This window comes from Salminus brasiliensis, chromosome 1 (assembly GCF_030463535.1).
Source record: "Salminus brasiliensis chromosome 1, fSalBra1.hap2, whole genome shotgun sequence".
NCBI lineage: Eukaryota > Metazoa > Chordata > Actinopteri > Characiformes > Bryconidae > Salminus > Salminus brasiliensis.
Window position 1 is genome coordinate 3,731,884 of NC_132878.1, and position 24,287 is coordinate 3,756,170.

The window sequence follows — 24,287 nt, forward strand, 5'->3', positions numbered from 1 at the left end:
TGTTTAGGTTAGGGGTAGGGTTAGGGTTAAGTTTAGAGTTAGGTTTAGGTTAGGGTTAGGTTAGGGCTAGGGTTGGTAATGGTTTCGTTAGGGTAAGGTTACAATTATGGTTACGGCTATGGTTAGGGTTAGGTTTAGGTTAGAGTAAAGTTTAGGTTAGGTTTAGGTTAAGGTTAGGTTGGGTTTTAGGGTTAGAGTTAGGTTAGATGTAGGGTTAGGTTAAGGTTAGAGTAAAGTTTAGGTTAGGTTTAGGTTAAGGTTAGGTTGGGTTTTAGGGTTAGAGTTAGGTTAGATGTAGGGTTAGGTTAAGGTTAGAGTTATGTTTAGGTTAGGGGTAGGGTTAGAGTTAGGTTAGGGGTAGGGTTAAGTTTAGAGTTAGGTTTAGGTTAGGGCTAGGGTTGGTAATGCTTTCGTTAGGGTAAGGTTACAATTATGGTTACGGCTATGGTTAGGGTTAAGGTTAGGTAGGGTTAGGTTACGGTTACGGTTAAGTTTGGGTTAGGATTAGGTTTAGTTCAGGGTTAATGCTGGCCTCAAATTCTTATCCAGGGCTCTTACATGTGAGTCATGTTACCCATGTAGAGCAGTGTAGAGTTAGGAGTCCTGCCCAAAGACTCTTCTTGGTGTAGAGTGGTGTCTTATTTAGCCATGAGTCTGGGTGGTTGCTGTGGTGTTCCTAGGTGGTTGCTATGGCATTGCTAGGTGTTTGTTATGGTGTTAGTATGATATTTCAGATGATTGCAAGGGTGGTACTTAGTGGTTGCTATGGTGTTGCAAGGTGGTTGCTAGGCAGTTGCTATTTCATGCTGTGGAATCCTTTGTGGTTATTCCAAAAACTTTGATCTAGTAATTAGCACTAGCACTTGTGATTGTGAATGGCTGACAGGCTTGCCAATCATTATCAATATAATCGATTGATTAGTAATTCTGGCACAACCCTTTTCAGAGTCACTCCTGATTGGCTGTTGCTTTTTCTGGACTTTTGCTTATGTTTCACAGATGAGGTCATTTCCTGACAGTCTAGTCCAGCTGAGCATCCTTCAGGAACCCAGGCCTTTGTTACACCAGCACGCCCACGTTTCTAGCAAGCCTTCATTTCCTCCGATTTTACACTGATTTTTATACAGGCAGTTTGGCTGCAGCTTGTTGTTAGCGCTCTGATTCAGGGGAAAATAAGCTCGCTCGGTCCGCAGTCACCAATCAAAAGCTGCCCCCTTCTTTGCCAAGCTTTCGACAAGGCTGCATTTTTCCCTGCTGCCATGACGATGCATTTGGGCCAATGAGACCACAAGCATGTAATTATGGTGCAATTGTGTCTGAGCTTGCCAATTAACAGCGTGTCTGTTGCCTTCTATTGCGGGCTCTGCCACGGCTCGGCTTTGCTTCTCCCAGTGAGGCCAGCAGAGGGGTCAGGGCCCACAGGTAGGGTCACTTGGTCTACACTTGGTCAGCATGCTGGAGTTACTTCGCAGGTTTGCTTACAGTGAGGAGAAGGTAGTAGGAGTGTCTTCCAAGTGTGATCAGTAAGAGATTTTACTGGTAAATAGAGGTGGGGGTAAGTAGCTTAAGTGGTTCCGACTACCAGGCAACTGCTATGTTTTTGCTGTGTGGTCACTGGTGTAAAACCTGTTTAATTAGGTGGTTGCCATGGTGTTCCAGCTTACTAGGTGATTGATTTGGTGTCTCAGATGCTTGCTATAGTGGTGCTTAGTGGTTCCTAGGATGTTACTAGGTGGTTGCTATGGTATCCAAGATAGTTGTGGTTGCTATGTTGCTGCTAGGTGGTTGCTGTAGTATCCCAGGTGTTGCTAAATGATTGCTAAGTAGTTGCTATAGGTTTGCTAAGTGGTTCTTATGGTGTTGCTTGGTGGTTGCTATGTTATCCCAACTGGTTGCTAGATGTTTAATGGTGTTGTTAAGTGATTGCTAGGTGGTTGCTATGGTATCCAAGATAGTTGTGGTTGCTATGTTGCTGCTAGGTGGTTGCTGTAGTATCCCAGGTGTTGCTAAATGATTGCTAAGTAGTTGCTATAGGTTTGCTAAGTGGTTCTTATGGTGTTGTTTGGTGGTTGCTATGTTATCCCAACTGGTTGCTAGATGTTTAATGGTGTTGTTAAGTGATTGCTAGGTGGTTGCTATGGGTTTGCTAAGAATTTGTTATGGTATTGCTTGGTGGTTGCTATGTTATCCCAAGTGGTTGCTATGGTGTTACTAAGTGGTTGCTAGATACATGCTCTCGTGTTACTGGGTTACACCTAAGTGATTGGCTAGGTGGTTGCTATGGGTTTGCTATAAGTGTTTGTTATGCTGTTGCTTGGTGGTTGCTGTGTTATCCCAGGTGGTTGCTAGATGCTTAATGGTGTTAAAAAAAAAGTGATTGCTTGGTGGTTGCTATGGGTTTGCTAAGTACTTGTTATGGTGTTGCTTGGTGGTTGCTATGCTATCCCAGGTGGTTGCTGTCATGTTAGTGGTTGTTAGATGCATGATCTAGTGTTGCTTGGGGATTGCTATAGTATCCCAGGTCAGTTACTATGGTGTTACTAAGTGATTGCTAGATGGTTGCTATAGGTTTACTAAGTGGTTGATATGGTGTTACTAGGTGCTTGCTAGATGTGTGCTATAGTATCCGAGGTTAGTTGCTATGGTGTTGTTAAGCAGTTATTAGATGTATGCTCTAGTGTTGTTCTGTGGTTGCTATAGGATCCTAGGTCAGCTACTATGGTGTTGCTAAGTGATTTGCTAGGTGGTTGCTATAGGTTTGCTAAGTGGTTGTTATGGTGTTGCTAGGTGGCTGCTATGTTATCCCGGGTGGTCCTATGGTGTTACTAAGTGGTTGCTAGATGTATACTCTAGAAGGTGATTGATATGATGCTTAGTGGTTACTAGGCAGTTTCCACGGTTGCAAAAAACTACCTTATTTCAGTAAAAATGTGTTTGTGTGTGGAAACCGTACGTCCAATCAAAAAGCTGTATTCAAGCCCGAATCTCACCGAATCAGACCCAACAATCTGGTGTCGATTTCTCAAAAACTGTGAGTTACTTGGCAGAAATCCCTGCAGCTTAGCAGGCCAGGGTATTGAACCCACAACAGTGTGAACAGTAACCCAGCACTCTAACCACTGAGCCCACAGCCCCAAATTACAGTACACCTGAAAGCACCTATCGTTGCATGTGTCGTCACATCCCTGATCACTAACATGCAGGAAGAAGTAAACGGCCTAAAAGTGTTTGTGTTCTCATCATTGCTGTCAGAAGACCTGCTGTAACCCGTCCTGCTAGTCGCCCTGGAGCAGTCTGAGCTTTCAGTTTCTGGCTAATGTTTAAACCAGATCCTGGATTAGCTTTGAGTTTAGAGCAGAGGGACGCTGACTGATCTTTGCTCTACCAGCTAGGAGCTTGTGCTTTTCATTTACTTAGAGCAGAGTGAGGTATAGAGCTCCAGTGTGAGGATCACTGAAGAGCATCAGGACGTGTTGCTCTATAACCCTGGATGACCTCTTGGTTCACCGGCTGGGATTTAAACCAACAACCCTGTGGTTGGCGCTATGAAATCACACACAGTAGTAGCCGCTTACAGCACAACTGAGACACCCAGGCTCTGTACATAGAGTTCTTTCTTAGCAACTGTTGCCAAGTAGAAGTCCCTATTCAACCTGAACTGAAACCTCAACCTTGCTGAGGGCTTGTGTGCAGCTTTTTCATTGGAGACACGGTTTCCACATAGCAACGGACTTCCTACTGATTCTTCTTATAGAAATAAAAGTGGTCCAAATGTTTTTGTGCACTTTTCTCATGTCCTGAGGATATGATGCACTAGTAACCATTTAGCAACCACACAGGGTACAACAGCAACAACTTGAGAACACCCTAGCAACCACCTGGGATACTATAGCAACGGTCTAGCAACTACATAGATACTACTAGCTACTACTACTACTACTTCCTACTACTCACACCATAGCAACCACTTAGCAACACCATGGCAACAACCTGAAATACCACAGCAACCTCTTAGCAACAAGCTAGTAACCACTAAGCACCACTATATCAACCATCTGAGATACCAAATCAAGTCACTTAGCAAAATCGTAGCAACCGCTTAGGAAAAACACATCAAACTACTAGCAACACTACAGCAACCCCTTAGCAACACCATAGCAACCATTTTGGACACCATAGCAACCACTTAGCAACATTATAGCAACATTCTTGGACACCATAGCAACCACTTAGCAACACCCTAAGAACCACTCGGAAGCACTATAGCAACCATCTGAGATCCTACATCAATCACCTAGCAGGTACTTATTAACATCACAGCTACAAGCAGCACTATAGCAACCACCTAGTGACCACTTAGCAACACCACAGCTATTACTTAGCAACACTATAGCAACCATCTTGCTTGGCACGTGTCTCTTCGACAAGACGAGTTGCCTGTGATCTGCCTGTGATCCAGGTTTTTTCGTACCCAGTGACCGTCGGCCTTCGCTGTGCTTCTGCTATTTGAGCAGGCTTGGCTTGTTTTATTTGGCTGGTCTGCTTTTGCTGGAGAGTTCATATCCTGGCCTTTGATGTGGTCCGGACTGAGCTATATTCAGCCAGCGGCCTGTAGCGCTGCAGTTGGCCTGCTTTTCATCTTTACCTGCTCGGATTGGTGTGGGTTTACACATGTGGGTCATCATGCAACCAAGAGTCATGAAGGAACTACATGAATGTGTGGATTGGAAATGGAATACTTTAATAGACTAGCCGGGCAATATGACAATATTTTATCGTATCGTGATCAGTTTTGTTATCGTGGTACATTATAAGCTTTTATACACTTTTAGAGTGTATCGTGAATTTCGTCAATGCACATTTCATTACAAAGAGTGTAATCAGTCTTATTTAATTCAATAGAGTGAAGCATATTTTGAGATAGCAGTTTTTAAATATTTTACGCTGTTGGTGCATTTAGTCTAAATTACAAAATATTGCGATAAATATCGTATATCGTAAAAAATGTCTTTAAATATCGTGATATAAAATTTTGTCCATATCGCCCAGCTCTATAATACCCCCTCATACAGAGCACCCCAGCGCTTGTAGGACAGCAATTACCTAAAATCTTCAGCAAGTAGATGTAGCAATTTAGATGTTAGTGGACATATTTTTAGGGGTGTATCGATTCACGAAATTCAGAATTTAATGTGGTACATTTGTAAAATACAGCAAACAAACAAAGTACTGCTAGCTACAGCAGTGTGCAGATGTTTAGGCCCCTAATCACAGTATTTAACCCCATTTCACACTGCCTAATAGAGAAGGCAGCACTGTCACCCACTACGCTACACCAACGGCCATAACGTAGGAGTACTGTTATAGGTACTGTCCTGTAAAATTTGCATAAGATAAGGTCACGGGTCACAAACAAGTGTTATCTATATGATCTATTTGATCATGAAGTTGGGGGGTTGCTATTGTGTTGCTAGGTGGTTGCTATTTGTTTGCTATGGTGTTAGTAGGTGTTTATTTAAAGTCAGGTCTCTCAGCAGTCAGAGAGCGTTTAGAACAGATGCAGATCAAATCTAGCAGAAAGTGAATGAATGAATGAATGAATGAATGAGCAGGTGTCCCAATACTTTTGTCCATAGGATTGGCTTTTTTGATAATAGGTCATTTGCCAAGTGTGGACTACGCCTGCTTGGCCGAGGCAAGCGAAGCTTCAAGCTGATGGGACCCGAAGCCGGACCTTCCCCCTTGCCAGGCAGAGGTTGAGCATAATTGGGTCATTAGGCCTATGTATGTGTGTGTGTGTGTATGTATGTATATATATATATATATATATATATATATATATATATATATATATATACACACACACATATACTCATACTGATTGCATTCACAGTAATTGCAGTAATTGCACTCACACTAAATCACCTAGTTTGCAAGCGCTATCATTTTAGCACTCATAGCTAATTAGCCAGCTAGTTTGTAATCCTGCTGGCTTCCAAATCCCATTTGCTTTAATTCAGGATTACCCAGTGAATAATCCTATCCCACACAACAAAGAGCAGCTGTGGCTGTTCATAATGGAGACACTGAATGCAATTTCCCAAAATACCCAAACCGTGGTGGTGAGGATACTCACCGAATATTCATACAGAACTCTGACACATGGCTATATATGTAGATGTCATCAATGAAATAAAATTGGGCATATATCTTCATCATACAGTATATGTAAGTATTGCCAGGTAGGCCGACTGGTAGGTAAATAGACAATATGGACAAAAGTATTGGGACACCTGCTCATTCACTGTTTCATCTGAAATCAAGGGTAATAAAAAGAGCTGATCCTGCTTTTGTTGGAGTAACTGTCTCTACTGTCCAGGAAAGAAGACTTTCTCGTGCATTGCTGTGAGGATTTGATCACATTCAGGGTCAGGGTGTTGGATGACCACCACTCCACCTCATTCCCAACTCCCCAACTAGCTGAATGCATTCTTCAGAAAGGATGTCCACAAACATTTGGACGCATGGTGTATTGCTTATATATATGTCCCATATTTGATGGTGGCCAATTTCCGGTAAAGCATATGGGTTGTAGATTTCAGTGGGACGTATATACAGTAGGTTGGATATGAATGATATATTATATTTTTTATTGCCATACATCAGATTTCCGTTATATTAGATATTAGAAGTGTGTTACTGTAATCACTGTAAGCTGGGTTTATAGTAAATGGCCTAGATCACATATATTTGACTGATATACAAAGCTGATCTAGACGTGCCTAACCACCACACCGCCTCACTCTTCCTATTCCCCTCAGCTCTTAAAGATTCATTGGGGTCTTGACCTTGTGCAGAATTAATAGACGTGGGTTGTGCCACGCCGCGGGGTAGCTCATCAACGCAGCAAGTCACCAGACTGTCTCACGGTCATGTGCAACGCTCCGATCAAACGCTGTGAATGTCAGGGAAAGCGTAGCCTTTCTGTGATCTGTGAAGAGGGGGGGGTTACCGTGCTTGTAAGCAGCTGAACATATGTTAACAGGGACTGCTCATGGGCTGCTAATCGTCTTGCAGGGCGCAATATGTCCACCGGTAAAGAAGCAGTGGGAGTGAAGGGCTTTGGACTCTGGGCTGCAATATTAACACTTTGCAGTACCGCCTATGCAGTGCCTTATGCCGTGATCTTTGTTGTGTCCGAAAAATTCTCAGATCTGAGTTGTTCCAGATTAGTTTCCAACACTGCTACACTACCGATCCTTTGTTTTTACTGCTGTGTTCTAGCAAAGCACCTTCTGTAGGCCCTGTAGGTGGCATTCATGGACGTGGTCGGATTGGTAGGTTGGTAGCTGGTCTGACGCAGGTAGAGGGGACCCCAGCGGTCAGTCTTCCAGCAGGTCAGGCTAGATGAGTGGGCGACCATTTGTCTATTTTCTGCCCCTAAATGTGGAAATACACTCTTACCACACCTTTCCTGTTGAATTATGGCTGGATAGAAACAAAACTATGGTTTAAATTGTGGGTTTTTTTTTTTTACTAGTGGGAGAACCATGCTCCGTTCGTTGGTTCTAAACTATTTGACTGCCGTGTTTGGAAGGAACTGGGTGCTGAATGGTCAGTAAGGTCAGTCAGACTGGAGTGTAAGCTACTAAACACACTATAAAAGGCATTAAGGTATTAATTAGCAGCACATGTTCCCTAAATTGTATGGCTCTACGATCGGATCGGTATCAGCCGATACTCAGTATTAAGGTACTGCTATTGATTACTTAAGGTATTACACTAACAGCTGGACCACCAAACCTGGAGTTTGGTGTTAATGCCAGTGTTCCACAGTGTCTGAGATCTACAGTTGACATAAAGACAGCCCAACATAATACCAACGTCTTCCTCTCATTTCCTCTCATCACCGACACAGATGTGGTTTGGTATGCGGTGGAAGTGCTTCATCCAATTTCTGTATGATTCCCTCTCATCTATCTTCAGTCGATGCCCGAGGGTCCCCCGCTGCACAAACAGAGCGAGGCATGAAACACTCTCTGTAGTCTATCATCAAATCTTCAAGAGGCTCTCTCTTGAGCATCTGCCTCGCTAAATGATTCGGTGCCTCTTAAATAGCCCTCCGTAAGGCTTGCTGAAGCGAGAACTCGAGCAATCAGTAAGGGAAACTGTAAGACTTCTCTTATTTGTCCAAGGAATGTGCAGCTGGAAGCGGGTGTATCCAGGTGTACAGCTAAGGAAGGTCTTTCAGACGTGGTCTTGGTGGGGTATATGGTATACTGGAGGTTTTCAGTTGAAACTGTGGTGAAAGGTGCTTTGTAGAACCTTCAGGAAAAGAATATTTCAGTAAGATGCACTGTAAAAATGAGTAGTTCCTGGAAGAACCTCTAGGGGAACCTGGAAGAATCTAGGGGACCATCCAAGAAGGCAGTTCTTAGAAGTGCCTATAGGAACGTTTGGGATTAGTGGGTATGAAAATCTGGTTCCTCAAAGCACCCATTTAAACTTTAGCTCTTTCCAAAGGCTTTGCCCTAAAAAATGGGTTCCTCTAGGACCCTTTTCTTGAAGCACCTTAAGATGTTTGTCCAAAATATTCGTCCTTTTCACAGTGGATATTCCAGACGTTCCTAAACTGAGGAATGTTTGAGTTCTTGGAGGAGCCTCTAGGTTCTCCGGAATGATCTAGAGGAACTACTCATCTTTCACAGTGAGATTGACTGCTTTCTGGCCTTGACCAGCTTGGAACAACAAATGCAATGCAAGCTCGGTCCTCCTGCAAGTCTTGATTGTCAATGTGTTTTACAGCACATTTGCTTCCCCATGCATTATGAACGAACGTCTGCAGAGTCCCCCCACTGGGCTGTGCCCTTCTCCCAAGTTTGAGCTCCAATTGAATATCTGTCAGGATCAGCAGGTGCTGGATTAGCCGAGAGACTTCTGTCCGATGCTCCGGGTGTCCTTCAAGCAGTGGCGCTCTGGAGAATTAGGGCAGCTTGTGGCTCTAAACGGACGCATTTGCCCTGCTGAGCAATGCTGGCGACACACTGCCGTCGTTCCCCACCTCTCTGGATCCTGCCTTTAGACCCTCGGGAAGACTCTCGGCTTGATCCAGACCACGAGGCGTGGGGCACTGACAAACGGCAGACGACTTCAGCGGAGATTATGCCAAGACTTGTGCTGCTACAGTCCGCTCAGGATTTGCTGGATCCGTTTGGAGAGTATTGCAGGCAGAACCGGTGGGTGGAGGACTCATGCAGCAGAATGGATTTTTGATTGAAATGACCTCGCTGTTTGGTGGAGCATCTCGTGGGTGTTTGAAATTGCAAGCCTTCCAAGATACTCTTTCTCTTCTCCAGATCTTACATAAGCTCTCAGGCTTTGTTCGTCCCTTGGATTTGTGTTCAAGCTCTGGAGGATACTTTTCCTGCTCCTTGCACAAGAACCTCTTCTGGGTTCTTGTAGAACCTCTTGTCTTGTTGTTGCTCCAGCTGCAGGGTTAATTCTCAGTTTGACTTTGAGGATACCCTGTTTGAGGATACCTCTGTTGTCCATTTGCGTGAGATGTCAGACACTCTAAACGTTTCAGGGAGGGCACCCTGTTTCTGAAAGCCTCCTCAAGACACTGTCCTTTGTCCCATCTATCCTTCCAAAGACTTGGAGGATACCCAGATTCTGATCTCCAATGTGCTTTGTCAGGACTGCATGATGAGCCACTGTCAGATTTTCCTTTGCAATCGAAAGCCCTTGGACATAAGCTTGGATGTTACCATGCCCACCGAAGCTTGTCCACTGAGTGCGGCTCAGATTGCTGTGTGCAGGCTGGTCCATCGTGGCCCCAGACCCCAGGCCACCTTGAAGCCGCTCCGAACGGAGCTGGGGCTCTACGTTGAGAAGACTCGTGCTAAACAGAAACACAGGTACACAGGAGACACCCGCAGATGACTCGGTCCAGATTAGCCCGGCAAATCAGTTGTTAAAGCTACACTAAGCTGTGGGAAGTGGGGCAGAACCCATGATGCTTTGCCAGGAGTAGATTTGAGAACCTTTACGTGCCTTTAAATTGGTGAAGAACCTTTACATCCACTTCTGTACACCTGTACCTTCTCACATATGTCTCGGTTCTTAATGGAACCATAAATGGTTCTTCTGTAGCACGGCACATAGAACCCTTTGTAGCACCTTTATAATTAAGAGTGTATGAAGATTGTTTGAGGTTAAGGCATGTTTTTTAAATTGGATGTTTGAATTTGGGGTGTTACTCCGGACTTTATCCAGCTGTCAGGTGAGCATGGTGGAAAGTCCCCCTGCTGTTGTGGGGGTGGAGAGGTTGGGTGAGCCAAAGAGAGATGACTGCTGTCAGTTGAGGTTATGTGGTCCCACAAAAATAAAACAAAAGTAGTGCGGACTATATAATTCGGCTGTGGCCACAGTTAAGTAAGGCATGGGAATTAAATAATTAAGTAATGGCATGACTAAGTAAGGCATGGGAACAAGATAACTAGATAGAAAAAGATAAATGATAAAGATATTGTGGAAATGATATAATGAGGTCGTTGCCATGGCTTAGTAAGGCATGGGAATTAAAATAATGAAGTTGTGATCCTGACTTAGTAAGGTGTAGGAACAAGATAATTAAGTCATGACCACAACTTAGTAAGGTGGTGGAAGAAGATAATTAAATTGTGGCCATTACTTAGTAAGTCATGGAAACTAAATAATTAAGTCATGACCACAACTTCGTAAGGCGTGGGAACAAGATAATTAAGTCATGGCCACAATTAAGTTAAGATAATTAAGTTGTGGCCATGGCATAGTAAGACAAAGAAACAAAATAATTAAGTCATGGCCTCAACTTAGTAAGGCATGGGAATTGAAATAATGAAGTTGTGATCCTGACTTAGTAAGGTGTAGGAACAAGATAATTAAGTTGTGACCATTACTTAGTAAGTCATGGAAACTAAATAATTAAGTCATGACCACAACTTAGTAAGGTGTGGGAACAAGATAATTAAGTCATGGCCACAATTAAGTAAGGCATGGAGAAAAGATAATTAAGTCATGACCACAACTTAGTAAGGTGTGGGCATAAGATAATTAAGTCATAGCAACAACTTAGTAAGGCGTTGGAACAAGATAATTAAGTTGTGGCCATGACATAGTAAGACAAGGAAACAAAATAATTAAGTCATGGCCTCAACTTAGTAAGGCATGGGAACGAGATAATTAAGTCATAGCAACAATGTAGTAAGGCGTTGGAACGGGACAATTAAGCTGTGGCCATGATTTAGTAAAGCGTGAGAATGAGATAATTAGGTTGTAGCCATGACTTAGTAAGTCGCAGAAATTAGATAGTTCCCACGCCTTACTAAGTTGTAGCCATAACTTAGTAGGTTGTGGGAGTGAGACAATTAAATCATGGCAACTATATATACTCAGAGTTGGGAAGTGTGTTTTTTCTGTCACTTTCTTTGCTGCCGCCCAGTTCGCTTCTCCCGGTGTGGTCCTGGGACAGCAATTTCAGTATGTGCTGTCTCCTATGATACCTACGAAGGCAGTGGACACGCTCAGAGGATGGCGTCAGGACCCCTCTGGTCCTGGTATCTGGCATCATTGGCTAGATTCCACCACTGGTGTAAAAAGTTCATCTAGGCACATTTGTACATTAAAATTCCAATCTGAACCATGACAGACTTGAATTGGAGCAGATCTTGGTCAAATTGGAGATAATGAAGCATTGAATCGTTTCCAGAAGCAGCATAATCGAGTCAAACTTGGGGTCAGAGCTGTATGGTTAGCTTTCCCCAGAATAGAGTGGAGGAAAGAACCTTTTCTTGTCTAAAAACAGAAACCAGTGTGGTTTTGTTCAAGCCTTGCCAAAAGTCTTTGGAGCAATTTTCCTGACTTCTGTGTTAAGCAGATTCTTTTCAAACAGCTGGAACTCCTCTGCTTCAGACCTCATTACTTACTGCAGAGCCTGCAGGGTGAAGCAGTAATAAATGCGGCAAGAATGTGAGCTATGGAGCTTTTGACCTCCGAACAAAAAGGATATTCAGTCTCAGTGTGGTTTGCAAGGAGACTGAAGAATCTACACTAACCTCAGACATTCAATGGCAAGAATGTCTTGGTGGAAAGAACTGGCATAGAAACTGACAGAAGGACTGCAGACTTCAGAAACTTCGGGAATGAAAGCAGAGCCTAACAGCACACATCATTTTAATCTGTGGAAAAATCTGTAAAATAACTGTTATAAAATATCTGTTTATCTGCAGAAACTCATTTGTTACACATTATGAATTAAATGTACACTGAAATTACAAAAACAAAGACCTAAATTGTTAATCTGGACAATAAGCCTTTATAATATTATCTGCATTTTTAATTACAGATAATAATTGTAATTTCACATACATTTTAATGTAATTTAAGAAATTCAAAATATACTATATAACTACTAAAGTTATATAAATAAAATTTCTCTGTAAAATAATAAGCAATAAATGTGGTTTGTAATTTTTGGCATAAAAAATAACAGTCAGAGTATTTATTTACAGAGAATTTCAATAATTTTACATGGTTTTGTATGCAATTAAAAGAAATACTTAGTTATTCTAAGTTATTCTCTAGAAAATTTTGATTTTTTACAGTGTAACCCTGCGCCCCAGGAAATCTTGTGGGTTTTCAATGCGGATCTCAACCTAAGATAATAAAATTAAAGTTTTATAGGGATTGCATTTTTAATTACCAATAATAATGGTAATTTTACATACATTTTAATGTAATTTAAGAAATCCAAAATAGACTGTATAACTAAAAGTATTTTCTCTGTAAAATGATAAGCAATTCATGTAATTTGTCATTTTTGGCATAAAACTTAAATAACAGTCTGGGTATTCATTTACAGAGAATTTCTATAATTTTGTATGCAATAAAAAAATACTTGGATTTTTTACAGTGTAACCCTGTGCCCCCGGGAATCTTGTTGGTTATCAGTGTTGATCTCAACCTAAGATAATAAAATTAGTTGCGCTTTGGGGTATTATATTGAGAAATTAAATCTTTTTAAGTTTTTATAGGGATTCTTCTGTGGGAGCATTAGAGTGAACACTGGCACAAAGCCAGCCACACTCAGCAACACAGAAAAAAGTTACTTGCTCTCACACCCCACAGCACCGAGGTCAGGTAGTATATCTAAGAGAAGGTAGCCCTGAGGAAACGACAACACACTGACAATGCCTGTCAGTGACTGGAGGACACTGCCAATAGGATAGATGTATATGTTTGCTGCAGACCTTTTAGTGTTGTTACTTTTTTTTTGATGGTGTTCAATTGTATATAATAATAATTCAGGGTGTTGACATAATTATAAAACAGTTTTTTTAAATAATAAAATTCAGTTTACTTTAAAGTACAAAGAAAAAAATTTATATATATATATATATATATATATTTTTTTTTATTATTATTTTTTTTTTTTAACAGTGTTTACTGCTCCCCATGAAATCTTATAGGTTTTCAAGGTGGATCTCAACCTAAGACAATGAAAAAATCTTTGAAATATATTGAGAAATTAAATATTTTTTTAATAATGGCGAGTCTTTATGCCTTTTCAGATCTACACCAGGAACCTTTCCACTGATTGACTTGCACAACCCTTCTACAGCTAAACTTTAAACTGTACCTCTCTCTCTCTCTCTCTCTCTCTCTCTCTCTCTCTCTCTCTCTCTTTCTCTCTCTCTCTTTCTCTCTTTCTCTCTCCAGGATGGAGGCATCTTGTCTGGAACTGGCTTTAGAAGGAGAGAGGCTATGCAAAGCCGGAGACTTTAAAGGTGGGACAGCGTTCTTTGAGGCTGCAGTCCAGGTGGGAACTGAAGACCTAAAGACCCTCAGTGCCATTTACAGCCAGCTGGGCAACGCATACTTCTACCTCAAAGAGTACGGCAAGGCTCTCGAGTACCACCGGCATGATCTCACGCTGGCCAGGTAAGCATGGGGGGACTTTTCAGAGTGGTCCCATCGTCCCTAAAATAGCAGGTGTGAAAGCTGCCTTGGTTGGACCAAAAGAGCTGGTCTCGGTCCGGGTCAAACTGGTTGGGTTGGATTGAATGGTTGGGACTTTTCAAACAGGGGGACAGTTATATCTGTTGGTGATGGTAAACTATAAGAACAGAAGTATTGGGACACCTGCTCATTCATTGTTTCTTCTGAAATCAAGGGTATTAAAAATAGCTTATCCTGCTTTTGTTGGAGTAACTGTCTCTACTGTCCAGAGAAGAAGACTTCCTACAAGATTTAGAGCATCACTGAGGTCAGGATATTAGATGACCACCACCTAACCTCAAACCCAACTTCCCAGCTCATCCCAAAAGTACTGAATGGAGCTCCACCATCCATCATTCCAGAGAACACAGTTCTTCCACTGCTCCACAGCTCAATGCTGGGGGGCTTTATACCCCTTTTATAGCTCACCCCTCGATGCCCCTAGGCTCCAGGGAGTCCTATTCTATTGGCAGTACTTTTACAGAAGGCTAGACAAGTTGTATTTGTGCATTAGCACATCTGTGTCAGCTACTGGTGCAACTTAAAGTAGCTAAAAGCTTTGCCATCCCCCAGCATTGAGCTGTGGAGCAGTGGAGGAACTGTGTTCTCTAGAATGATGGTGGTGGAGCTCCATCCAGTACTTTTGGTCTGAGGTAAGGAGATAGGCATGATGAGGTGGGGTGATGATCATCTATCCAACATCCTGACCTTACTAACGTTCTTGCAACCAAATCCTCACAGCAATTCTCCTCCAAAATCTAGTGGAAAGCATTGCTTCTTCTTCCCTGGACTGTAGAGACAGTCACTTCAACCAAAGCAGGATCAACCCTTGATTTCAGAAGAAACTGTGAACGAGCAGGTGTCCCAATACTTTTGTCCTTAGTGTACCTTGGTATGGTTGAATAGGTGTTCCTCTAAAGACACACGTGAGTATGAAGTGCAGCTGGGTCCGAGTCTGAGAAAGTGAAAGATATTCAACCATACCAAGGTACACTAATGGACAAAAGTATTGGGACACCTGCTCGTTCACAGATGGTTTCTCACAGCTTTGTTTCTCTGTAGGACAATAGGAGACAGGATCGGGGAGGGGAAGGCGAGTGGAAACCTGGGCAACACTCTGAAGGTCCTTGGACGCTACGATGAAGCAGCTGTGTGCTGCCAAAGACATCTGGACATCTCCCAGGAGCAAGGAGACAAGGTACTGTAACACTGTCCTGCTGTGGAGCTGGAACAGGCCTATAGGCCTAATAGGGTATCCCAACTGACTAATTATAGTATTGACCAAATTACCTCCATTACTTCCATTTCAAATAACCTTGATACCCAAAGCATTCCTTCAAAACAATGGAAAACAAGTGTGATATCCAGCCTTAACCAGGATGGATTCCTGAGGATGGAAGATGGCTATGTTACAGAGCTGTGTATTCAGCCAGAGACCTCAAAATATTCAGATTTCCCCCACTGGACCCACCATCACCCCTGAATTTCTTTCACTGGGTATCGGTAACCAAGATCTGACACTCATCTCTTTACAAAATCAGACATTTAACCATTGATAGAGTTGGTAAACATATTTTACAGTATTTTACAGTATTTACTGGTTTTATTATTAAAATTATCTCAATAGCCGCAGTCAATAGCCTAGGGTCCGATAGACCAACTATACAAGACGGTAACACTGCGATAACAAGTGATGACAGGAAAATGCTTAAAAAAACAAACAAACAACAAAACATATAAAAAAATAACATCAAAGAACGATTTAAAACATAAAATAACTGCAGAAAAAAACTATTTAAAAACAGAAAAGCCACAGTGGCCTCTTTTCCGCAGTGTTGCAGGCCTGTTAGACCTGTTAAGGTTAATAGTAATCTATAAAAGACCCAGGATCTTGCAGCACATGGAGGCCTACCTCAGCAGATCCCTACGCCCCAAGTATGGTTAGCTAACCGTGCTGAGAAAAGTGGGCTCATGCCGCATACCCGTACATATTCTCACCCTAGCACATGCAATGCTCCTGACACTAGTGAGGGTGAAGACAACAACTCGCCCCCTCCGACACGTGTGCAGCCAGCCAATGGCTCTTTTTCCAACTGCTACCAATGCAACCAACCAACACACCTGGAGGGAAGCGCCGCATGCCCGGCTACGATGCACCGGCCAGCGGGCGCCAGTGGCACTGCACTGGAGTGATTTGGGAACAGAGCAAGGCCGATTGTGCTCTCTCAGGCCCCGGCTGCCGATGGCTAGCAGCATGCTCCTAAAAACAGCAGTTCTTCAAGGGTTCTTTAGCAAAGACGGTGGGACAGTGAGACCATGACAACTTAAAGTTTGGATGCTTAAGTGGTTCTTTGCCTGGTTAAGAGTCTTGCAGGTGGTTTCATATAGACCGGCATAGCCGGTAATACATAATACTGTCCAGTGGGTTGAAAACATGAACAGTAATTTCATACATTGGATTTTTTTCACATTAATGGCTGTAGAAAACTTAGACAGGGCCAAGTGAAACACACACTGTGACTTATGAGCACATCTGACTCCGATGCACCAGCCAGCACTGCACTGGAGGCGTTTGGGAACAGAGCAAGGCCAATTGTGCTCTCACAGTCCCTGGCTGCTGATGGCTAGCAGCATGACCGGGATTTCCGGGTAACCCAGCCATCCTCCGATACAGCTGGAGAACTCGAGGCCAGCTATTCTACTTATTTTGATGCCGCTGCTAAACACGGTAGCCTACAACATCTAAAGTGTCTTCACAGATCTGTAGTGGATGGAAATGCTGCGACTGCGACTAATGCCGCATGTTGTTTGGCCACAACTTTGGAGAGCATTTCATGAAAACCCTCTCTCATAGTCCACTGGTTAGCAGTGCGAGCTGCACTCTCTGTTCATTTTTCTCCTAAAGCTGCTATATCTTCAGCTTTCACATGTTCATGTTCTTCACGATTATGCCCTCAGAATGCCGCGTCCAATGATAAATGACTCACTATATGCTAGATTTAGGCTTCTATGTGTACATACACTTACTCCTTGCTGCTAGCTTTCTACCCAAGGTGGTCCACTGAGCTCCATGCCAGATGGTGCGTTGAGAAATGGCTGGGTCATTTCTGTCGCACAGGGGGTGTTATCCTCCAATCAATATCAGAATGTCAGCACGTCAGCAGGTGGCTAAGCTCACTGTAAATGTAATCACTCTACTCAATACACCTCTTGAAAGATGCTGAAGTGGGTAAGGCGTAAAGCAAACGTAATGGCTCAGAAAGTATTTGGACACCTGCTCGTTCACTGTTTCTCCTGAAATTCAGGATATTCAGAGAGCTGACCCTGTCTCAACTGTCCAGGGAAGAAGAGGGAATGCTTTCTACTAGATTTTGGAGGAGCATTGCTGTGAGCATTTGGTTGCATTCAGTGACAAGAGCATTGGTTAGTGAGGTCACCACCCCACCTCATTATCCCCAACTCTCCAACTCAGCATCCCAAAAGTACTGGATGGAGCTCCACCACCATCATTCCAGAGAACACAGTTCTTCCACTGCTCCACAGCTCCTAGATGCTTGGGGGCTTTATACCCCTCTAGCCCATGCCTGGCCTTATTAGGCAGCATGGTGCCAATAGGTTCATGTTGTTTATCTGCACCAGACAGTCCTATTCTATTGGCAGTACTTTTCTACAGGGACTAGACAAGCTGCGAATGTGTGTGTGTGTGCATTTGCACGTCTGCTGAATGCATTTATTAGAAGCGGTGTCCAGAAACATTTGGACACATTATAAATATGCCAACCTATATATAAATATATATATATATATATATATATATATATATATATATATATATATATATATATGGCAACCCAGATCTATATAACTGGAGTCATAATGCACTGTATTCAGTATATATACTCTATAATTGTAATTATGACTTATAATACCGTGTACCATTGTGACCCTGCCTCTCTCTCTATTTCTCTCTCTCTCTTTGTCTGCTCTGCGTAGGTGGGAGAGGCCCGGGCACTCTATAACATTGGGAATGTTTTCCACGCGAAAGGAAAGCAGCAGCTCTGGGGCGGCTCACAGGAGCCCGGAGACCTGCCAGCTGATGTGCGGGACACCCTGCAGAGAGCTACAGCCTTCTACGAGTGAGTGTCCATCTCTGTTCCCTATATCTGCTTAAAATCTGCCCTCCAGAGAGGTGGATGAGCTGCATGGCCTCTAAGGTATGCTGCTAAAACAGCAGTTCTTCAAGGGTTCTTTAGCAAAGACAGTGGGACAGTGAGACCATGACTTAATGGCTGTAGAAAACGTGGACAGCGCCACACAAGACACAGTGACTTATGAGCATACATGCCCGGAGCGGTGGGCAGCCATTGGAGCAGAGAGGGTGAAGGGCAGCTTGCCGAGCCCGGCTATCAAACCCAAGAGGTGCCTTAGGGAGTGACATGCTGACCACCAGCTCAACACGACTAGCTAACACCTTCGCTAAGGTGAAGCAGCCACAGGTCTAGCGCCTCTGCTGGCTGGTTGCGTCATCTTCAGTGTCTCCAAATTTTTTTTTCGTTTTTTTGAAGCCGTAAATCGCTGCATTTTGGAACCAGGGCCATCTTTTACCCTCTTAGCTGTTCAAAAGGTTGCCAGGAGCAAAAAACTCCTAAACCCATTAACCCCTGTAGCCTCACTTGCTTGGCTTTGTTGAGACCCATTAGTCAGAAGCACTACTGCAGTAGTGGCCTGCAGGTGACTCTATACCTTATTTACATTTACACACCTGAGCTCACGTACACACACCACCAGCAGAACCAGAGATGTCAGGTAGAAGAAAAATTGCCCATAAACAGTAATTAGTAAAGGTGATTTTCCACCGAGGCTGTGTTTGATGTGAAAGCACTGTAGACGAGCAACCGCCCTCATGCAATAGGGGCTCAGAGGAAACTCACTGACCTGCATTGTCAACACTGAAACACTGCTGGAGTAAAAGGCTGAAGCTCTATAGACATTACACTCTTAAAAAGTGAGCTGCTACAAAGGGCTCTTTGAGAGATGCCATAGCTTTGGTTCCATTAAGAGAATGTAAAGGTTATTCACCAGTACGGGTTTTTTTCAACCACTGAAAAAGGAGAAAGGAGATGTTTCTCAGGAGATCACATGCATGATAATCCACTTGCATAAGTCAAAGTAAAAGAAGGAACCCTTACAACCCCCTAGAAGACCTGGTGTACCACCAAAACGGCCCCTCCTCAGAGATACAGCACCTAAAGCATTCCTCAGATGCTTTCAGAGAGAGGAGAAGTTCGAGCTCCACTCTTGCTTCAGATCTGAGGCCATCGGCAGGTGTTTGTGCTCATCCTTCCACTGTGAGAAGAAGGATGTGGAGCTGATCAAGCTGCTGCTGTTCCCAGAGTCCAGAATGTCCATTGAATGTGTTTGGGAGAACCTGGATGGCGAGAAGCACAACGCAGTCCAACTTCTAAGACTGAACTCGATGGTTGGAAGTGTCGTGGTGTCACAAGTGAAACCTGCTCAATGTTGGGCAGGTGGTACTAATGTTATGGCTGCTCGGCGTACACACTTAAAAATAGTTAAAAACGAAGGTGCTTTACATGGTTCTTTGAGTGATGCTGTGGAAGAACCACTTTTTGGAACCAAATGTCTGTAATAGAGATGGGGCTAAAGAACCTTAAGTTGATGTAAAGGTTCTTTGCCAATTTGAAGGTCTTTACACCGATCAGCCATTACATTAGCACCACCTGTCTAATATCGGGTAGGTTCTACCTGTAACGCCACAGTAGATCTGACTAATCGAGGTTGCTGAAGGCCTCCTGTGGAGTGGAACTACATAGAACCATCTACCAAAGGTTCCTCATCTTTCTGAAGGACTCTTTAACCAGGCAGAGAACCATTTAAGCATCCAAATGGCTCTATACGTTGCCACGGCTCTCTACTGAACCACTGCCTTTAGTAAAGAACCCTTATAGAACCCATTATTGAAAGGGTGTAGGAGCTCATTTAATGCTGCAAAGTCTTCATCAGTGGTGGATTTAGGTATGTCCGTCTTTCCAGTGGGCGGCACAGAGGGCTGATTGTAGCTTGTGAGCTAGGCAGGCTACAGCCTGAGAAGGACCCTCACTGGAGATGGGGAGGTGGTGTCAGGAGTAGCCCCACCTTCCCCAAATGCCTGCGCTCAGGTCTCTAGCTTGCCCAGAGCGCCATACGACCTAGAACCACCACTCATCTTCATGTGTACATTTGTGAGAAACGAAAGCCTGGGGTTGTAGAACCCCAGTGACCTTGCAGAAGATGCAGGCTGAGTGAGACTCCTCCGCTGAACTGTCTTGCAGAATGAACCTCTCGCTGGTGAAGGAGTTGGGGGACCGGGCGGCCCAGGGACGGGCTTTCGGTAACCTTGGCAACACCCACTACCTACTGGGTAATTTTGTCGAGGCCATCAAGTTCCACCGGGAGGTACGACCATGACTAATTTCACAGCTCAGTTCCCAAAGAGATCATTTGATACCATCGCCATGGTAACACTGACCGATGACCATTAGCTATAGCTTTGCTTGGTCTTGAGGGATGGGTTTCGGAGCACCCTCTCTCATAAATTCAGTCTAAGATCTACGTCTAATTTGAGGGGCCAATCATTTAGGTGGGCACTGCAAATCACATTTTCAGTTCTTTTGTAATCACTGATGAATAATTACTATTTAAAAAAATACAAAAAAAAATCATAATAACAATAACGATAATGATAATGATATTAACAACAACAACAACAACAATAATAATCAATAATAATAATGATCATAATAATAATAATCATCATCATCATAATAACAACAATAATAATCATAATAATCATAATCCTAATAACAATAACAACAATAATAACAATAATAATAATCATCATAATAACAACAATAATAATGCTAATAACAACAATAATAATAATCATAATCATAATAACAACAACAATAATAATAATAATAACAATAATGACTTTTTACTATTATTTTATTATCTGTCTTTGTCTTTGTAGTTGGAATATTCTTGTTATATTTTTTTAATGCAAAAAAGCACTTTGAAGTTCAATTTGATTGGTTTGTTTGATTGATTGATTAATTAATATTATGTTAATATGTTTATATGTTTATATGTTGAAAATGTTTGATTGATTGATTAATAATATCACCCATGAAAAAAGCAACCGCCTTAGCTACTAAATCAACCAGTTAACTGAATTCAACTGACCACTGGGTTCGGTCTCACCAGCCAGGCCTGTTATTCAAATCTACCAGTCTAGAAAGGCTTCTGAAGCCCTGTCTCTGGGACTCCAGAGAACCACAGTGAGATCCAGAACAGTGGTGAACCTTCTCAGGAGTGGCCGGTCTAACAAAACTGTACGAAGGGGAAACTGAAGAAGTTGGGCACTGAGCCTCCTTGTACAGTTACTGATCAGTAAAACAGTGCTGGCTGTAGTTCCTGCTGAGAAAGCTCACTGAGGTTTCCTCTCCAGAGACTCTCCATTGCCAAGGAATTCGGTGACAAAGCAGCGGAGCGGCGAGCGTACAGCAACCTTGGCAACGCTCTGATCTTCCTGGGTCAGTTCAGCTCTGCCACAGAGTACTACAGGTAAACTGACACCACACTGACACCCAGAGGACTGCAGAGGTGTGACACACCCCAGCACTGAAACTAAGTCTTATATACTGTGAGAATTTCTTTATGAGCACATTTCATAAAGGAGAGAACGTATATATATATATATATATATATACACACAAAAATACGGACAAAAGTATTGGGACACCTGCTTGCTTATTGTTTTGTCCTAAGTCAAGGGTATTTAAAAGAGAGTCTCTACTGTCTGGGGCTTTCTCTAGATTTTGGAGCATTGCTGTGAGGATTTGATTGCATTCATGGACAAGGCTGTTATTGAGCTCTTGAGATTTTAGATGATTATTACCCCATCTCATCCCCAACTCCCTAACTTGCCCCAAAAGTACTGGATGGAGCTCCACCACCATCATTCCAGAGAACACAGTTCTTCCACTGCTCCACAGTTCAATGCTGGGGGGCTTTATACCCCTCTAACCCACGCCTGGCATTAGGCAGCATGGCACTAATAGATGCCCACAGAGTCCTATATTATTGGTAATATATATATATATATATATATATATATTAAAATAGCTTATATCTTATCTGTTAATACATGCACATACATGTTAATTTATGTATATTAATTTACAGAAACATAATGTTAACAAAGTACTTCCACCCAGAGAGCGAGAGAGCGAGAGAGAGTATATATATATGTAACTTCAGTCTAAGTGGGCAGGGCTAAACTTCAGTAAGGGGGATTAAATACGTGTATGCACTGAATGTAAATCTGCCATTTACACTTTTTGATGTAATATGAATCTGTTCTTTATATTTTATAATTAATAGACCAATAGAAATGCTCCAAATTGACTTGCAATAAAATCTGTTGACATTTCAGAAGGTTCTAATGTTGGCCTAATTTTGTGGGGGAAATAATACTAATACTAATAATTCATAGTATGTTCTTAAAAATAAGTTATGCCATGGAGGAACCACTTTTAGTTCCACAAAGAACCATGTTTGTAATATTCATGAATATTAATAACTGAATAATAAGTCTACAGTTTAGGCTTTGTGTAATTGTATGGATCTAAACTCAACGTTTGTGTGTTGGTCCACCAGGAAGACTCTGCAGCTGTCCCGGCAGCTGAAGGACCAGGTGATGGAGGCTCAGGCGTGCTACAGTCTGGGGAACACCTACACTCTGCTGCAGCAGTACGACCGCGCCATCGACCACCACCTCAAACACCTGCTCATCGCACAGGAGCTCAGCGACAGGTCTGCAGACCGTTACATCTGCCTTTGCTCACAGTTAGCTCTGCTTTGCCTGTACGATGAGGCCTGCCTCTGTCGATTATATAGCCAATTAATTAATTAATTAATTATTTCATCTAAAAATGTATTAATTGCAACAAAGGCTTTGATGGAATTCTAGCAGTTCTAGTGTTCCACCTTTAGAACATTAACAAGTTCCACATTGTGATGCAACAAAGGCTTTGATGGAATTCTAACAGTTCTATCCACCTTTAAAACATGAATGAGTTCCACTTTGTGTTCTAACAGTTCCTTGAATTCTTTGAATTCTAACAGTTCTAGCTACCTTTAGAACATTAACGGTTTCCATGTTGTGATGTAACAAAGGCTTTGATAGAATTCTAACAGTTCCCTCACAGTTGTTGTTGTCCCTCACAGTGCCACTGTTGATTATCTAGGCAATCTAAAAAGGGTTCTTCTAGTGTTCTTTAGTATAAGCAGTGGTTCCGTAAAGAACCATGGCAACTCAAATAACCAATCAGTTGGATGCTTAAATGGTTCATTGCCTGGTTGACAGGTTGCTCGGCTGGTGGAAGACCTTTTCTGAATGGTTACACATAGTACCGAAACGGGTTCCCTTTTTCAGAACTATATAGAACCCTTTTTGCTTGCAGTGTAAAACGGTAATTATTTGTATGATTAATGAATCACAGTCAAACAACTGAATGAAAGGGTTCATCTGGCTCTTCGATAAGTAGCGCCATGTAAGAACCACTATTGGTTCCCAGAAGAACCAGCTTTAAGATTTGTAAGTGTGAAGAACCTTTAAGTAGTAAGAAATCACATAATGTGCAGATTATTGACCAAATTATCTTTTTAACATTTAAAAACTCCACAATGTTCTTTAAAGAACCACCCACTGAGAGCTTTTTTTGTGGAACCAAAAGTGGTTCCTTCATGGCTCCTTATTTCTAAGGGTGTGCACAACAGACTAGACTCTCATTCAGATTAGACCTTGAATAGAGCTTAATTATGAACATCTGTTCTGAGTAATAAGTCGTTCTCGGAGAGCTGACTGTCTCCCTGGTCTTCAGGAAGATCATCTAAATGAGAGCTGAAACGGTGCGCATCCCCGTAGGCTACAAGGAGCCGTGGGTTTTAAGTGGGGTACTATATATGGCCTGAGGTGATGGAGTCCTTGACTAGATCCCATCAGGACCTGGCATCAGTGCATTGTGAAGAACATTAATGAGTTCCAAAGGCTTCAATTGACTTCTAACAGTTCTAACCACCTTTAGAACATTAAAGAGTTCCACAATGTGATGTAACAAAGGCTTTGATTTATTTCTAAAAGTCCTATTCACCTTTAGAACATTAAAGAGTTCCATGTTGTGATGTAA

General features: G+C 42.6%; 1 protein-coding gene across 2 annotated transcripts in view; it reads left to right on the top strand.

The window, feature by feature from the left end:
- gpsm1b (G protein signaling modulator 1b) overlaps positions 1-24,287 on the top strand; it is a 59,182-nt gene that overhangs the window by 6,029 nt on the left and 28,866 nt on the right. For both annotated transcript variants that reach the window (XM_072692714.1, XM_072692721.1), the window contains exons 2-7: positions 13,759-13,980; positions 15,100-15,235; positions 18,031-18,173; positions 20,370-20,493; positions 21,545-21,660; positions 22,756-22,911. In XM_072692714.1, the coding sequence (XP_072548815.1) occupies positions 13,759-13,980; positions 15,100-15,235; positions 18,031-18,173; positions 20,370-20,493; positions 21,545-21,660; positions 22,756-22,911 (897 nt within the window). The remainder of the gene's footprint in view (positions 1-13,758; positions 13,981-15,099; positions 15,236-18,030; positions 18,174-20,369; positions 20,494-21,544; positions 21,661-22,755; positions 22,912-24,287) is intronic.